Source organism: Schistocerca americana, chromosome 1 (assembly GCF_021461395.2).
Source record: "Schistocerca americana isolate TAMUIC-IGC-003095 chromosome 1, iqSchAmer2.1, whole genome shotgun sequence".
NCBI lineage: Eukaryota > Metazoa > Arthropoda > Insecta > Orthoptera > Acrididae > Schistocerca > Schistocerca americana.
This window is the reverse complement of record NC_060119.1, coordinates 420,516,948-420,533,552: the sequence shown is the minus strand read 5'-3', so window position 1 is coordinate 420,533,552 and position 16,605 is coordinate 420,516,948. Positions and strand designations below refer to the sequence as shown.

Here is a 16,605-nt window from a genome sequence, read left to right as displayed (position 1 = left end):
TTAATAACAACAATGTTATGAAAAGTATAGATCGCTATTCACTATATAGAGAGTCTGGCCAGTGGTCATGTGTGTGTTGAGTTGTGCATGTCTGGATCTGTGTGTGTTTTCTATGTTAGAAGGAGGCCTGTCTGCAGTTCAACATCTCTCCTATATGGTGTGTAGCAATCTTCACATTTCATATTATTGTCATTGAAAAGATGTAAAATATTATCCGCATTGGATTGCTTTGCTCTTTATGTTAAACAATTCTCTGTTTTTTTCCTTTCTTTCCAGGATCTGCTAACACAAAAGGATCTTCCAGAGTCAGATTTGTTGTTAGAAATGTCTGCTCGTATAGATGCTGAAAAACAGTTAAAACTTGCTCAAGATTCTGTTTACAAGCTTGAAGGAGCTCTTGAGACAGAAATTAACCCTTTAGAGTTGCGCACAAAAATTTTGCCTGATGTGAAAAAGTTGCGACGTAAGTCAAAATGTTATCTGAATTTCTCTCCTTCTAACTCTAAACTTGTGTTATTCCATGATCATATTGTTTCGTAATGATATGAATGGCATATATTTTTTCCCCTGTGACTTATGTTACTATTAAAATAAAAAAATTAAATTCTTAAATATGTACTGGATGAACCATAACTACAGTTTCCACTTTACAGTATTTTGCAACTGTCATGTGCAGTTGTTATTGAACTATTATAAAGAGTTGCTCTTTTAGATACAAATATTTAAAATTAAAAGACAAAATTTTATTTGGCTTGTATTAATTGTGGCAGGTGGAGACTATATAATATGCAGAATTGGATAAACAGTAGAAACTAACACATAATACTATGTTGGATTGCTTTGGACATATAGAACAGCTCAATTCCTCCTAGAGATTGATGTAAATTATATACAACAGTATAAGGAAAAGGTAGATAGCAACTTACCATAAGGTGACACATTATTAAGTTGCAGACAGGCACAATTAAAAGACACTTACACATTAGCTATCGGCCAAAGCCTTCATCACAAAAAGAAAGACAAACAGAAACACACATCATGCATTAACACAAGCAAGCACACCTTGTGCACACATAACTGCCAACTCTGGCAGTTCAGACCAGAATGTGATTTTGTGTGTGTGTGTGTGTGTGTGTGTGTGTGTGTGTGTGTGTGTGTGTATTAAATACACAGGATTATCTAAAATGATTTTTATAAATGTCCAGTGTAATGTTATGTTCTTTGACTTACAAAAGGCATTCAGTACAATTTTTCACTGTTGTTTAGCAAAGACAATACAAATGTACTGAGTATTGAGCCAGATTTGTGACTGGATTGAGGACTTCCTTGCAGACAGAAACCAACATCTCATACTTAACGATTGACAGGTGCAAGGATAATTGTGGGAAGTGTTACAAGTCTGTTGCTGTTTACAATTTCTGTTAAATAACTGGTGCCTAATGTCAGATTTATAGGAAGGTTGCAATGCCAGAAGACTAGTAAAATGCAGAAAGACCTGTAGAGGACCAACGGATAATGCAGAGACAGGGAGCTGACCCTGAATGTACATAAATGTAATATACTGTGTGCAAATAGGTGGAGAGATACACTACTGTTCAATTACACTACAACAGTATTGTAAAATGTGTAGGAGTAACCGTCCAGAGTGAACTGGACTGAAATGACCCAATGAAACAAATAGTACAAAAGGAGATGCCAGGCTGAAATTCATTGGTAGAATCTTAAAGAAATGTGATTTATCCATGAAATAACCGATTAACAAAACACTCACTTGACCGATTATTGAATACTGTTCACCTGTTGGTGACTCTTACCAGGTTGAATTATTAGAAGAGATAGAGAAGATAGAGACGATTCAATGAAGACTTCTCCAAATGTTGGCATACCATCAATAAAAATAAACTACGTGGTGGAAGGGTACCTCTGACAGAGAGGTAGATATAGACTTACACCATGGCTGCTGTGGATCTTTCACAAGTCAGAAAACAAATTGGTAAGAATTCCTCAAAATTCAAAAATAAACATTAAAAAAATCATCAGAACAGAAAAATGTAAATTCAAGCACACAATGCTGATTGCAATTGATGGAGACTTCATAAAAAATTATTACCAGAAACTACTGCAATAAATTTAAAGAACAGCTCCATAATTATCAAGCCCACAAGTTTATGCTTCAGGCATGCACATGGAACACTAGGAAAAAAAAAATGTGTGATCTTACAGCAGGCTATTTTCAAAACTTACTGAATTGTGGAAGTCCCATTTACCAATTCACTTTTGAGGCATCTACCACTAGCTGGACTGATCACCTCTCACTTTCAAATAAATGAGACAAATAATGCACAACTTGAGGTACACTAACACACAAGGAAAAGACTGAATAATTGCAGAAATGTTGAGAGTAGGTGTCTGCGTACTGATTCAGAAATGTTACAGGACATCTGGTGTAGTGAGAAAATCGCTTTAGAATGGAAGTGCCAGTTAATTCACTCACTTCATACAAAAGAGAAAGAGTCAGATATAAACAATTATACTACTGGCCATTAAAATTGCTACACCAAGAAGAAATGCAGATGATGAACGGGTATTCAGTGGACAAACCTATTATACTAGAACTGACATGTGATTACATTTTCATGCAATTTGGGCACATAGATCCTGAGAAATCAGTACCCAGAACAACCACCTCTGGCCGTAATAACGGCCTCGATACGCCTGGGCATCGAGTCAAACAGAGCTTGGATGGCGTGTACACATACAGCTGCCCATTCAGCTTCAACACGATACCACAGTTCATCAAGAGTAGTGACTGGCATATTGTGACGAGCCAGTTGTTCAGCCACCATTGAGCAGACGTTTTCAGTTGGTGAGAGATCTGCAGAATGTGCTGGCCAGGACAGCAGTCGAACATTTTCTGTATCCAGAAAGGCCCGTACAGGACCTGCAACATGTGATCGTGCATTATCCTGCTGAAATGTAGGGTTTCGCAGGGATCGAATGAAGGGTAGAGCCACGGGTCGTAACACATCTGAAATGTAATGTCCACTGTTCAAAGTGCCATCAATGTGAACAAGAGGTGACCGAGACGTGTAACCAATGGCACCCCATAGCATCACGCCGGGTGATACGCCAGTATGGCGATGACGAATACACGCTTCCAGTGTGCGTTCACCGCGATTTCGCCAAATACGGATGTGACCATCATGATGCTGTGAACAGAACCTGGATTCATCTGAAAAAATGACGTTTTGCCATTCATGCACCCAGGTTTGTCATTGAGTACATCATCTCGTCGAACTGTTCATGCAGATGGTTGTTGTCTTGCAAACGTCCCCACCTGTTGACTCAGGGATAGAGATGTGGCTGCACGATCCGTTACAGCCATGCGGATAAGATGCCTGTCATCTCGACTGCAAGTGATATGAGGCCGTTGAGATCCAGCACAGCGTTCCGTATTACCCTCCTGAACCCACCGATTCCGTATTCTGCTAACAGTCATTGGATCTCGACCAACGCGAGCACCAGTGTCGCGATACGATAAACCACAATCACGATAGGCTACAATCCGACCTTTATCAAAGTCGGAAACTCCTTACACGAGGCATCACAACAACATTTCACCAGGCAACGCTGGTCAACTTCTGTTTGTGTATGAGAAATTGGTTGGAAACTTTCCTCATGTCAGCACATTTTAGGTGTCACCGCCGGCGCCAACCTTGTGTGAATGCTCTGAAAAGCTAATCATTTGCATATCACAGCATCTTCTTCCTGTCAGTTAAATTTCGCATCTGTAACACGTCATCTTCATGGTGTAGCAATTTTAATGGCCAGTAGTGTACAAAGACTTTCTCTTACTTTCAGTTAGCTATAAAGTCCTCTCAAAAGCCTTACTTAATCAATTAGAAAAACAGACTTCATAATTGGGCAATATCATTCACAAAACAAATTCGAAACCTAAAAATAATCATCCAAATTCACAAAACTAAACAGACAGTGGTCATTTTTGTTGATTTCAAAAAAATCATATGATTCTGTAGACAGACTGCCAGACAAACACTGTTTAATGTGCTAGAAGCATTTCAAGGTAGAAAGAGGTCAAACAAAAACTGACCAACACAGCAACAATAGTTTAATTTTTTGTATAACTTTTGAACCATTTGAAATCAAAATGGGCCAAACAAGAGGATGGATTTTTGCCATTATCTTTACGGTTAAGTTAAGTTAAGTTCAGGAAATGAAATGGCTAAATGAAACTTGAGATTTAAATATTGACAGACATTCCCAAAATAAAACTGACCTTCACTGCATTTGTTGATGACATAGTCCAAAAGCCATACAGTGTGTAAAGAAACTCAATAAAATAGTAGCAAAAATGAGATTCCAAATTTCGTACAAGGAGATGCATTGTATGGAAGGGACTGGATCAAGATTCAACAATCAATCTTTAATCAACAAATTCACCAAAATCTGTTAAGTACACAAGTTCAGGTGCCTAGGAGATATTATTGAACAAGAGGGGGCTAACAAAGCTGACAAAGAAATAATTGTAAAACAGATACAACAAAAAAAATTTATCACGAAAAGAAAAAATTACAGCATTATAGCACAGTTGTTCCAACAAAAGCTGTTTGTGCACTGGATCCATGGCAGTTGGTAGCAGATCACAAATAAAATTTATTGAAAAACAAGATAAGAAAAATCTCAGAAAAATTTTAGAAAAAAAAATGCAAAAATGGAATTTGGACGAAAAAAAAATCACAAGACATCTATCAAGTTACAGATAGAAGCACAAGTATCATCAAGATAGAATGAAATTTAGAAACCTTGAAGGAACACAGTGGATGAATGAAGAGGTACTGAGAGGAAAAGTTGAAAAAAGTGCTAAATATGTTCAAACCTACTTCTTTGTTGGATGCATGCATATCCATTCACACACAAGTATATCTTCTGTGGTGGTATAAGAGATAGAAGTGCCCTGGAAAGTGACATATAATGAGATGATAATTTGATTTATTACAGACAGGTACAGAAATTGCTCATGTGAAAGTCCAGGATGGAATAGCAACAATATTATGAGACAGGCACAATGTAAAGGCTGCTATACATTTTAGCATTTGGCCAAAAGCCTTCTTGTGAAGTAGAAAGCACGCATTGACCACTGTCTCTGGCTGCTGTAGCTGGACTGAGTTGTAAGTGTGCCTGATGGGAGAAGAAATGTGATGTGGGTGGTGGGAGTAAGGAAGAAGCGTGGGGAGGAGATGTGTATTCATAGCTGGAATAGAAGGCTGTGTTGTGCTGGAGTGGGAGTAGGTGAGTGGAGGACAGGGAACAGTGAAGGTTGGGGCCAGGGGGGTTGTTGGAACATAGACTATATTGCAAGGCAAGTTCTCTCTTGCTCAATTCATAAAAGCTGGTGTTGGTGGGAAGGATCCATGTGACACAGGCTGTGAAGCAGTCATTGAAATGAAGGATGTCATGTTTGGTCCACTTGTTTCTTGGCCACATTGTTGGTGGCCATTCATGTGGACAGACAGCTTGTTAGTTGTCATGCCCACATAGAATGTAGCACAGAGGTTTCAGCTTGGCTTGTAGATCACATGATCGCTTTTACAGGTTGCTCTGTCTCTGATGGGATAGGGGATGCCTGTGACCAGACTGGAAATGTGTGGTCGTAGGTCTTGCATCTAGGTCTGCTGCAAGGATATGCGCCATGACAGAAGGGGTTGGGATCCGAGGTAGAGTAGGAATGGACAAGAATATTACATAGATTTGGTGGGCAGCAGAATATCACTGTGGAAGAGGTGGGGCTGATAGTATGTAGGGTATTCCTCATTTTGTGGCACAGTGAGAGTAGTTGAAAACCTGGTGGAGATCCATTTGCTCCTGTTCTGGATAGTACTGAGCCAACAGGGGAATGCTCCTTTGTAGTTGGGTGGTGGGTTTATGGAAGGTGGTAGGTGGTGTTTCTGTATGGGATTCAGAGAATAATTTCAGCCTGTAAAGACCTCCCAACCTTGTACGGAAATAGGTCTGCCACTCTTTGTCTCACCAGGCAGCTACCACCACCCACATATGAGATGTGATTGAATAGCAGCGCTAATGTTTGCTTTTCATAAAGAATCTTTTCTTCTTCTTCTTCTTCTTCTTCTTCTTCTATTTATCAAATCAACTTTGTCCCATTAAAGTAATCCCCCTGAGATATGATATACTTGTGGCAGTTCTTTTTCCAATCTTGATAGCAATTCTCTAACTCAGTTTTCATTATGATATTCAGCTCCATTACCGATTCTGTTTTTATCTCATCAGTGGTGGCAAAATAATGTATAATGTCCTTTCATGGTTCTCTCCAGCCTTGGGAATAGGAAGAAGTCACAAGAGGCAATGAACACAGTGGTTGAAGCAACATAACGGTTTTGTTTTTTGCCAAAAAAAAAAAAAAAAAAAAAAAAATCTGGAAGGAGCATTGAAGTATTAGTGGAAGCATTATCATGAGTCGCTTTGCCACAATTCTGGTCATCTTCTTCGGTTTACTTCATGCAAACAGTGCATAACTTCCAGTTAGTATTCTCTATTGATCATACAACTATGAAACAGGTACCATGACGCACTATCACATTGTAACTGAAGAAAACAGGGATAGAAACCTCACATGCGATCAATTTTTTTAAATTTTTGTTCCCCATGCAGTTTCTATTGGGATGATTTGCCTTTGGTTTTGACATCACACTCATACACCCATGTTTGCTCACCTGTTACAACCTCCTTTGGAAGTTCTGGATTACCGTTGACTTCATTCAGCAATTCCTGGTTCGGAAGATATCATGTGAAAAAAGGGCAAGTTGCGTTTCGCAGGAGCAATGCTTTCTAAAGCCATGCTGATGCATGGACAGCAACTTCTCTGTCTCAAGGAAATTCATTATATTCGAACTGAGAACATGTTCGAGAATCCTGCAACAAACCGATGTCAAGGATATTAGTCTGTAATTTTGAGGATTTGTCCTTCTACCCTTCTTATATACAAGCGTCACCTGTGCTTTTTTCCAGTCTCTCAGGACTTTACATTGGGCAAGAGATTCATGATAAATGCAAGCTAAGTAAGGAGGCAATGCAGTAGAGTACTCTCTGCAAAACCGAATTGGAATCCCATCAGGACCTGGCAATTTATTTATTTTCCACCCATTCAGCTGCTTCACAACCCCAGGGATGTCTATCACTATGTCCTCCATACGGGAATCTGTACGAGACTCAAACGGCGGTATGTTTGTACGATCCTCCTGCATGAAAAATTTCTCAAATGCTAAATTTAAAATTTCAACTTTTGTTTTGCTGTCTTCCGTTGCCAGGCCAGACTGATCAGCGAGTGACTGGATGGAAGCCTTCGACCCGCTTACCGATTTTACGTAAGACCAGAATTTCCTTGGGTTTTCAGCAAGATCTTCTGCTAAGATATGACGGTGGTAGTGGCTGAATGCTTCGCCCATCGCTCTTTTTACAGCAGCACGAATCTCTACTAACTTTTGCCTGTCCTCATGCTCCAGATCTTTCTTGTACCACGAGTGCAACTGCCTTTGCTTCCTGAGCATTCTCCGAATTGCGCTGTTAAACCACGGTGGGTCTATTCTGTGCGTAACTCACTTTTTCGGCACATACTTGTCCAATGCGTGTTTTACAGTGTGTTTAAAATTTGTCCATAATTTTTCCACGCCCATCGTACTGGAAGTAAATGAAGTCGATTCATTTACTAAGTGGGATGCTAACAACTGCTTATCTGCTCTTTCTAGTAGCCATAGTCGTAATGACAACATCATGATCACTAATCCCTGTCTCAACACTGACACCGTTGGTGAGGTCTGGTCTGTTCATGGCTACCACATCTAAAATATTTCCATTACGCATTGGCTGTCGATTTAGCTGCTCAAGGCTGTTTTCGGATAATGTGTTCAAAAGTAATTCACACGATGGCTTGTCTGTACCACCTGTAATGAATCCATAGACATCCCAGTCTATACTAGGTAGGTTGAAGTCGCCTCTTACTAATATAGCATGATCCGGGTACTTCTGCGATACAGAATGTAGATCCGAAGTATAAAGCAAAATATTCCTGTTACTGTTAGTTTTATTATTGGTCACAGCTTGTATCTCAGGATGAGGATGGCAGGCTGAGGACTGGAGTCACCCAGATACAAAGCCACTCTGCACAAAACAGTGTGCCCACATTCAGTTTATCACTATTGATACTGTTTTGTTTATGCAGTCTTGCAAATAAATTATTTAATAATGTAAAACAATATCAATCACTGTCTACCCTACATGCATGTTATTTAATGATGTAACACCTACATGCATGTTATTTAATGATGTAACACTACTTACTATCTGTTGGCAGCAGGACCATTATGAAAATGTTTGGTTTCCTTTTTATGTATTGCAACTTCCCATTTGTTTGCCTGAAAAACTGAGTCAGCTTCCTTCTGTAATGAGTAAGATTTTGAGCTTAGGAAGAGTATAAAATATTATTGTTATCATCCATTACAGAATTCGCGTCGAAAGCTGTGCATGTTAAACTGTCGCTTTCGGGATGGGGAGTTCCACTGGCCCCAGAGTCAATCCTTCCAGCAGATTAATAGTGAGGATCAGTGTGCACCCTGGATGCAGTTTTTAGGCAGTTTCCCACCTCCCACCAGGCTGGTACGCACATCCTGCTTCAGTTACATGATTCACAGACATTTAGAAAACTTTTGCCCTCTTTTACACAGACACATGAGGTACACACATTCTGTCCTGGGGAGGTAATGAGGGAAACAACAGGAAATGTGTCTGGCTACCCCTGAAATTAACCTCCGTAAATAACCCTGCACTGATTTGGTGTAGAGACATAAGAAAAAGAAACTATTATCATGTACAGAGATATGGTGTAAGGTTTCCCAGAAAAGAAAAGAAAAAAATATGTTATAAATTGACATAAATGTTCTATTGTTATTATTGGTTTTTACTTATGTTACATTTTTTTACCAATCCTCTACTCCGTATCATCTCAATTATCCTCCACTATATAAAATATATTGCTCAGCAGGTACATTGTAAACTTTGTTTTAGGAATCTCCTTTGGCATTTTTTTAACAATTTTTTCCCCTGGCAGAAAATACTGTTTTAAGTTGTATATTTATTCATTAAATTGAGTCTAGATTTTGTCCCATGTTTATGAGCAGAGCTCTTTTTGCAGTAATTGTCAAGATTATTTTTGATGATTTCTGTTTATTTGTGAGACATTTATTGTGAAAGCTAGGGTTTTTTACATGTCTTATTTCCTTCTGGTAGGTACAAAGAAGTTTGATTTGAGTAAAGTTTCATGTTAGAGACACTTTCGTTTGTAGATGTTTCTACTGTTAGAATGACTCTGTTGCCTGTCCCTGCCTTATATCATTATTGTATAACTATAATACTAATTTCAAACAGTGGAAAATCCAGGATGGAATGTAACAATACCAGAGAAGGAAAGTTGCTACTCACCATACAGCGGAGATGCTGAGTCACGATAGGCACAATAAAAAGATTCACAAAATCATAGCATTCGGCCATTAAGGCCTTCGTCAGCAGTAGACATGCATACACACACGCACACACACACTCACGCAAATGCAACTTGCATACACGTCTGCAGTCTCAGAGAGCTGAAACTACACTGCGAGCAACAGCACCAGTGCATGATGGGAGTGGCGACTGGGTGGGGTTGAGGAGGCTGGGGTGGGGAGGGGCAGGGATAGTATGGTGGGAGTGGCGGACAGTGAAGTGTTGCAATTTAGATGGAGGGCAGGAGAGAAGGTGCAGAGGGGGAAAGGGTAAGAAGTAGATAGGAGAGAAATCTTTGCTATCTAGATTGAAGGTGAGGACACCATATCCACATTCCTCCAGAACCTCAACAACTTCTCCCCCATTTGCTTCACCTGGTCCTACTCAACCCAACAAGCCACCTTCCTAGATGTTGACCTCCATCTCAGAGATGGCTACATCAGTACCTCCGTCCATATCAAACCTACTAACCACCAGCAATACCTTCACTTCGACAGCTGCCACCCATTCCATACCAAGAAGCCCCTTCCGTACAGCCTAGCCCCCCTTGGTCGTCGCATCTGCAGTGACGAACAGTCCTTCTCTAAATATACTGAGGGTCACACTGAAGCCTTCACTGACCATAATTATCCTGCCATCCTTGTACAGAAACAAATCTCCCGTGCCTTATCTTTCCAGTCTCCCACCACCTCCCAAAGTCCCACAGTCTGGCCACAGAGGAGCATTCCCCTCGTAACTCAGTACCATCTGGGACTGGAGCAACTGAATTACATTCTCCGCCAGGGTTTCGATTACCTCTCATCATGCCCTGAAATGAGAAATGTCCTACCCACTATCCTTCCCACCCCACCTACCATGGTATTCCGCCGTCCACCGAACTTACACAATATACTCGTCCATCCTTACACAACCCCTACTCCCAATCCCTTAACTCATGGCTCATACCCCTGTAATATACCTAGATGCAAGACCTGTCCCATACATCCTCCTACCACCACATACTCCAGTCCGGTCACTAACATCACCTGTCCCATCAAAGGCAGGGCTACCTGTGCAACCAGTCGTGTGATTTACAAGCTAAGCAGCAACCACTGTGCTGCATTCCATGTAGGCATGACAACCAACAAGCTGTCTGTCCGCATGAACGGCCACCGACAAACTGTGGCCAAAAAACAAGTAGACCACCCTGTTGCTGAACACGCTGCCAAACATGATACCCCTCATCTCAATGACTGCTTCACAGCCTGTGCCATATGGATCCTTCCCACCAACACCAGTTTTTTTGAATTGCGCAGGTGGGAACTTTCCCTCCAATACATCTTACGTTCCTGTAACCCTCGTGGCCTCAACCTTTGTTAGTCACTGTCCTCACCCATCCAGCCCCCTCCCTGTTCCCATTTCAGCACTACATTGCCATCATTTCACCGCCACACCCAGTCTTTTAATTTCTTTTTATTTCTCTCCTTTCCATTACTTAACCCTTCCCCCCTCCACTCCTTCTCTCCTGCCCTCTCTCTAAACTGCAACACTTCACTGTCTGCCACTCCCACCATACTATCCTTCCCCCTCCCCGCCCCAACCTCCTCCTTACCTCCACCCAGTCGCCACTCCCATCATGCACTGGTGCTGTTGCTCGCAGTGTAGTTTCAGCTGCAGATATGTGTGCAAGTTGCGTTCACGTGTGTGTGTGTGTGTGTGTGTGTGTGTGTGTGTGTGTGTGTGTGTGTGTGTGTGTGTGTGTGTGCGTGCGCGCGTGTGTGTATGCGTGTCTACTGCTGACAAAGGCCTTAATGGCCGAAAGCTATGATTGTGTGAATCTTTTTATTGTGCCTATCGCGACTCAGCATCTCTGCTATAAGGTGAGTAGCAACTTTCCTTCTCTGGTATTGTTAAAATACTAATTTCTTTTTCTTGATAAATGCATACTGAGTGTACTTTTGCCTTTTATATTTTAGTGTCTTTCCTGTCTCTTTACACACTTCATGTTTTTCCCAGACCATTTTCTTAGCACACGTTGTTCTTTCCCAAGAAAGCATTTACTGATACTGAAGATCAGATATTCACTATATATTTTTTTTTAATGTTTGACTGTGCCCAGCCGTGAGTGTTCAGGTTTTGGTGACTGGTCCATAGATGCATTTATTCTGCCTTGCTAATTATTATATGATTTTTTAATGATATTTGTCATTTATTTTTCACATTGTGCTTGCCTAGTACCTGTAAATTTAAAACCCAATTACTCTTTGTCGTTTTTACTAGTGCGAGCCAAAGGAATTTATTACCAGCCTTTCTGTAATTCAAGATATTTGTTATACTCATCATTTAAAGACAATGTGTTGTTGAGTTTACTGAAGTATTTGAACCATTATTCAACATGTGTAGTGTTGAAGAGAAAGTCATTTTGCAGACTTTTGTATAAATATGTTAATCAAGTTTTCCTTCATTCCTACTGTAGAATTCAGTATCAGAATCAAGCAAAGTCTCTAAAACTGAAAATATGGGGCAGAAAATTTACCTCAGAACAGAATAATGTTGTATTAAAAAGAATTACTAGAATTGCAATACTTGGCATTTCAGAAGCAGTATATAGATTTTTTTTTACCCCTCATTTGTGGCTCAGTTGTTAAAATACAATTATTTATTCACAGAATTTTTTGAACATGTTGCTGAAGAAGCAAAGATAGATGCAAACATGCCAGTCATAATGAAGAACGCTGTTTATGCTCGTAAGAAATTAGCTAAGAAAGCAAGATCACAGGTGATAGAGCAGTCACGCCAGGAAAAAGCGAAAACTTTAGGTAAAATAAGCTAAAACTACTCTGTTGCTAACTGTGTTTGCGCTGTGAGTAAATATTATGTTCACAAAAACTGTAAGTTTTATGTATGCTTGTGATTTTTGTTTCCGAAGAATTTTTTTAATATACTGACTCACTTCAGTATTTGCTGCTTTATTCAATAGTTAAATAACTGTAGATTTGCTTTAAGAATTATTCCATTACCATACGTAATCCGGTTACACAGAATTGACAAATTCCTCAATTTCTTTATCTCTGTTGGTTCGTATGTTTTAAACATCGATTTATGTGCACTCGTACTGAATCCATATCTCTCAAAATGTGTAAGTCGTGTTCTAGCAGCTATTTTTTGTATATGATCAAATACTTTTAAGGAATCTATGTTATTACCCTCCCCTCCCTCTTCTCAGTTTATCACCACTTATTACCACTGATAGTGTTTTTGGTCATAGAAAAAATGCAAAACACTACGATATTTCATTTTCTGGTATGGGCGTATGAAATCATTTAGTTCAATTGCAATAACAACACATCTTCCCATCAACTATTAGCTTAATACTTAGTATCAATACCAGGAATAAGAACAATCTACATAGAGACCTAAAATCACTTACCTCAGTCCAAAAAGGGATCCGATAGTCAGGAAAACACATTTTCAATAAACTGCCAGCAACCATTAAAAACTTGGTTTCAGACAAAGCAGGGTTTAAACAGAGTTTGAAAGATTTTTTGATAGGCAACTCCTTCTACTTTATAAGACAAATGTCTTAACAGGAATGTTAGACAACCGTAAGTAAAAATGCTTGTTAGATTTCAATTTTGACAGCACTTGGTCACAACAGTCAAGATCAGGTACTTTGTGTATGATAAATTTATTAAAGGTGCATAACAACGTTTCATTGTGACAGTGTATTAATTGTGTAGATATTAGCAGTTACAGCTTACTGTAATGTATTCATCTATTTTGACAATCTCTTGACAAATGATCACAATAGTAAGTATTACGTTCAATTTTTTTTATGTTATACTTTCTGACATGTTCCACATCCAAGAGAATCATCTCATTTTTGGGTCTATGTAACGAAAATTGAATCTAATATAATCAGCTGCAGCCAGCACAAGGAGGACACCAAAGTTCAGCATGACGGGACCAGTAAGAAGTGATAGTTTGTGGTTGTAAATAAACGTGAGAAGGAAAATGTATGAAAAGACAAGCGAACAAAATTAGACAGAGAGAAAAAATACTCCTTCCATTCTTTTTATTCCACTCAGAATTTCCAGTATTATGAAAATTAAAGTAGAATGAATTGTTGACCATGTATGTTTAGAAATCTCTGATTTGGAGGAAAATTAGTCAGATAAAGTATAACTCCAGCATACTCTAATGTTTGTATCCATGCTGTTGACAAGGGATCTCAGATCGATTCCATACTCCTAGATTTCCAGGAGGATTTTGATGCCGTTCCTCACAAGCGACTATTAATCAAATTGCGTACATATTGAGTATCGTCTCAGTTGTGTTACTGCATTCTTGAGTTCCTCTGAGAGAGATCAGAGTTTGTAGTGATAGACGGTGAATCATCGAGTAGCACAGAAGCGATATCTGGCATTCCGCAAGGTATGTCATAGGCCCTCTGCTGTTCCTGATTAACATAAATGATCTAGGTGATAATCTGAGCAGCCCCCTAGATTGTTAGCAGATTATGCTGTAATTTACCATCTAGTAAAATCACCAGACAATCAATTCCAATTACAAAATGATCTGAAGAGAATTTCTGTATGGTGTGAAAAGTGGCAATTGGCACTAAACAAAGAAAAGTGTGAGATCATGCACATGGGTACTAAAAGAAATCTGATAAATTTTGGGTATATGATAAATCGCACAAATCTAAGGGCTGTCAATTAAACTAAATACCTAGGAATTACAATTATGAGGAACTTAAATTGGAAAGGCCACATCGATAATATTGTGGGGAAGGCGAAACAAAGACTGCGCTTTGTTGGCAGAACACTTAGAAGATTTGACAAACCCACTAAAGAGACAGCCTACATTACACTTGTTCGTCCTCTGCTGGAATATTGCTGCGCAATGTGGGATCCGTACCAGGTAGGATTGATGGTCGACATCGAAAAAGTGCAAAGAAGAGCAACTCGTTTCATGTTATTGCGCAATAAGGGTGAGAGTGTCACTGATATGATACACGAGTTGGAGAGGCAGTCACTGAAACAAAGGCGGTTTACTTTGCAGCGAGTTCTATTTGTGAAATTTCAATCGCGAACTTTCTCTTCCGAATGTGAAAATATTTTGTTGACACCCACCTATGTAGGGAGAAATGATCAGAATAATAAAATAAGAGAAATCAGAGCTCGAATGGAAAGATTTATGTGTTCATTTTTCCCACATGCCATTCGTGAGTGGAATGGTAGAGAAATAGTATGAAAATGGTTCTTTGAACCCTCTGCCAGGCACTTAAGTGTGAGTTGCAGAGTAACCATCTAGATGTATTATAGGTCCCATCTCCAAAGTCCAACAAAACTCTAATCCCCACTCAAATCGCAGACCTCCCTCTCTCTCTCTCTCTCTCTCTCTCTCTCTCTCTCTCTCTCTCTCTGTGTGTGTGTGTGTGTGTGTGTGTGTGTGTGTGTGTGTGTGTGTGTTTTAGTCTGTCACCTTCTGAGGAGGACATTGTCTAAAAGCTTAGTTACATTTCAATGCCAGTCTACTGCTGAACTATATGATGAGTAGTTACTGCCTTCCATTGTTCTTTTTGTGTGGGTCAATGCGAGTGAGATGGAAGAGAGTAAATAACTATCATTTTATAGATTTCCTCCTCACTGTGTGACAACAATTTAGTCAGTTTATCCATATTTGTTTATTTTAATATGTATAAGGGTGCTAATAACTTTTTTGTTACCGACAAATGAACAGTTGTGTTATACTTAAGTGTTTAACGCCATAGTTCATAATGTTATTAACACTTTTGAAGGCGCCTGTTCCTGGATGGCAAATGACTTACTGAATGTATTCTAGATTTTTTTGTGCTTTTGGACTGTCTGAAATTTGTTATTGGTACTGGTATTCTGTTATTGTTTACATCTGCTGGACACATGAAATGAAACAAGCTCCAGTTTTTTTGGTTGTTTAACCGCATTTGTAATGACACTGTGTTTCTTTTGTAAACGTATAGAATAAACCATTACAAGGGGCCTCTCACTCTTTAATATCAAAATGTATATTGGTAAATTTTGTCACAGGTGATCAGAGAAGTTGTGGTAGCAAAACAGCTAATTTGCATAGCTACTGGTGTAAGGATGTTTTCTGTTCAGCCCAGAGAGAAATATTTAACCAACAATTTTAACATAGTAAAAGGTAAAGTGCAATGAAACTGGATTTTCAGAGGGAAACTTTCATTTGCACAAGCAAATATACTAAACGTGAGCTTAACATGCGTATTTCAGAACTCTTGGTGCAAATAAAAGGAAACACTGGGAAGTGAAACCATCAGCTTCTACGCTAGTGTACACCACCAGGCACACTGCAGATCAGTCTGTCAGTACAACATAGATTCCACCATTAAGATGAAATCATCAATAATATTTCAACATAGAAGTGAAAATGTGCTATATATGTATATGGACAAAAATATGGAAACACCAAAAACACAACAGATTACCATGCCCAGTATGGTATAGCAAAACCATTGGCTTTTGAAACAGCTTGTAGTTGTCTTGGAATGGATAAATACAGGTCCTGCATAGTTTTCAAAGGAAATTTACACAATTCTTCTTGCAAAATAATAGTGATTTCAGGTAATAGTCATGGAGGTGAATTGTGATTATGCATTCTTCTCTCCAAAGTTGATCACAAAGGTTCAATAATATTGAGTTCTGGCAACTTGGTGGTCATGAGAAGTTTGATAATTCACCCTTGTGCTCACAAAACCACCCTCGGAAAATACAAGCTATGTGAACAGGAGCCTTTCATCTTGGGACACAGCATCAGTGATGAGGAACACATTGTACCCTGGGATGGACCTGATCAACCAAAATGGTCACCTAACCCTTGGCAGTAACTCATCGTTGCAGAGTACCCACGAGGCACATGAGTATCACAGTATGGATGCCCAAATCATCACCAAACTAATTATCTCCAAACCCCCTCTAAGTTTCACTCTTGGGACATAAACTCGACCAGAAGTTGTAAACAGTGTGCTGCAAAACTCATCCAACCAAATTACTT

General features: G+C 39.4%; 1 protein-coding gene across 3 annotated transcripts in view; it reads left to right on the top strand.

The window, feature by feature from the left end:
- The window catches only part of LOC124602378 (pleckstrin homology domain-containing family D member 1-like), a 167,502-nt gene that overhangs the window by 140,203 nt on the left and 10,694 nt on the right, over nucleotides 1-16,605 (top strand). For all 3 annotated transcript variants that reach the window (XM_047136320.1, XM_047136319.1, XM_047136318.1), the window contains exons 9-10: nucleotides 277-463; nucleotides 12,219-12,368. In XM_047136320.1, the coding sequence (XP_046992276.1) occupies nucleotides 277-463; nucleotides 12,219-12,368 (337 nt within the window). The remainder of the gene's footprint in view (nucleotides 1-276; nucleotides 464-12,218; nucleotides 12,369-16,605) is intronic.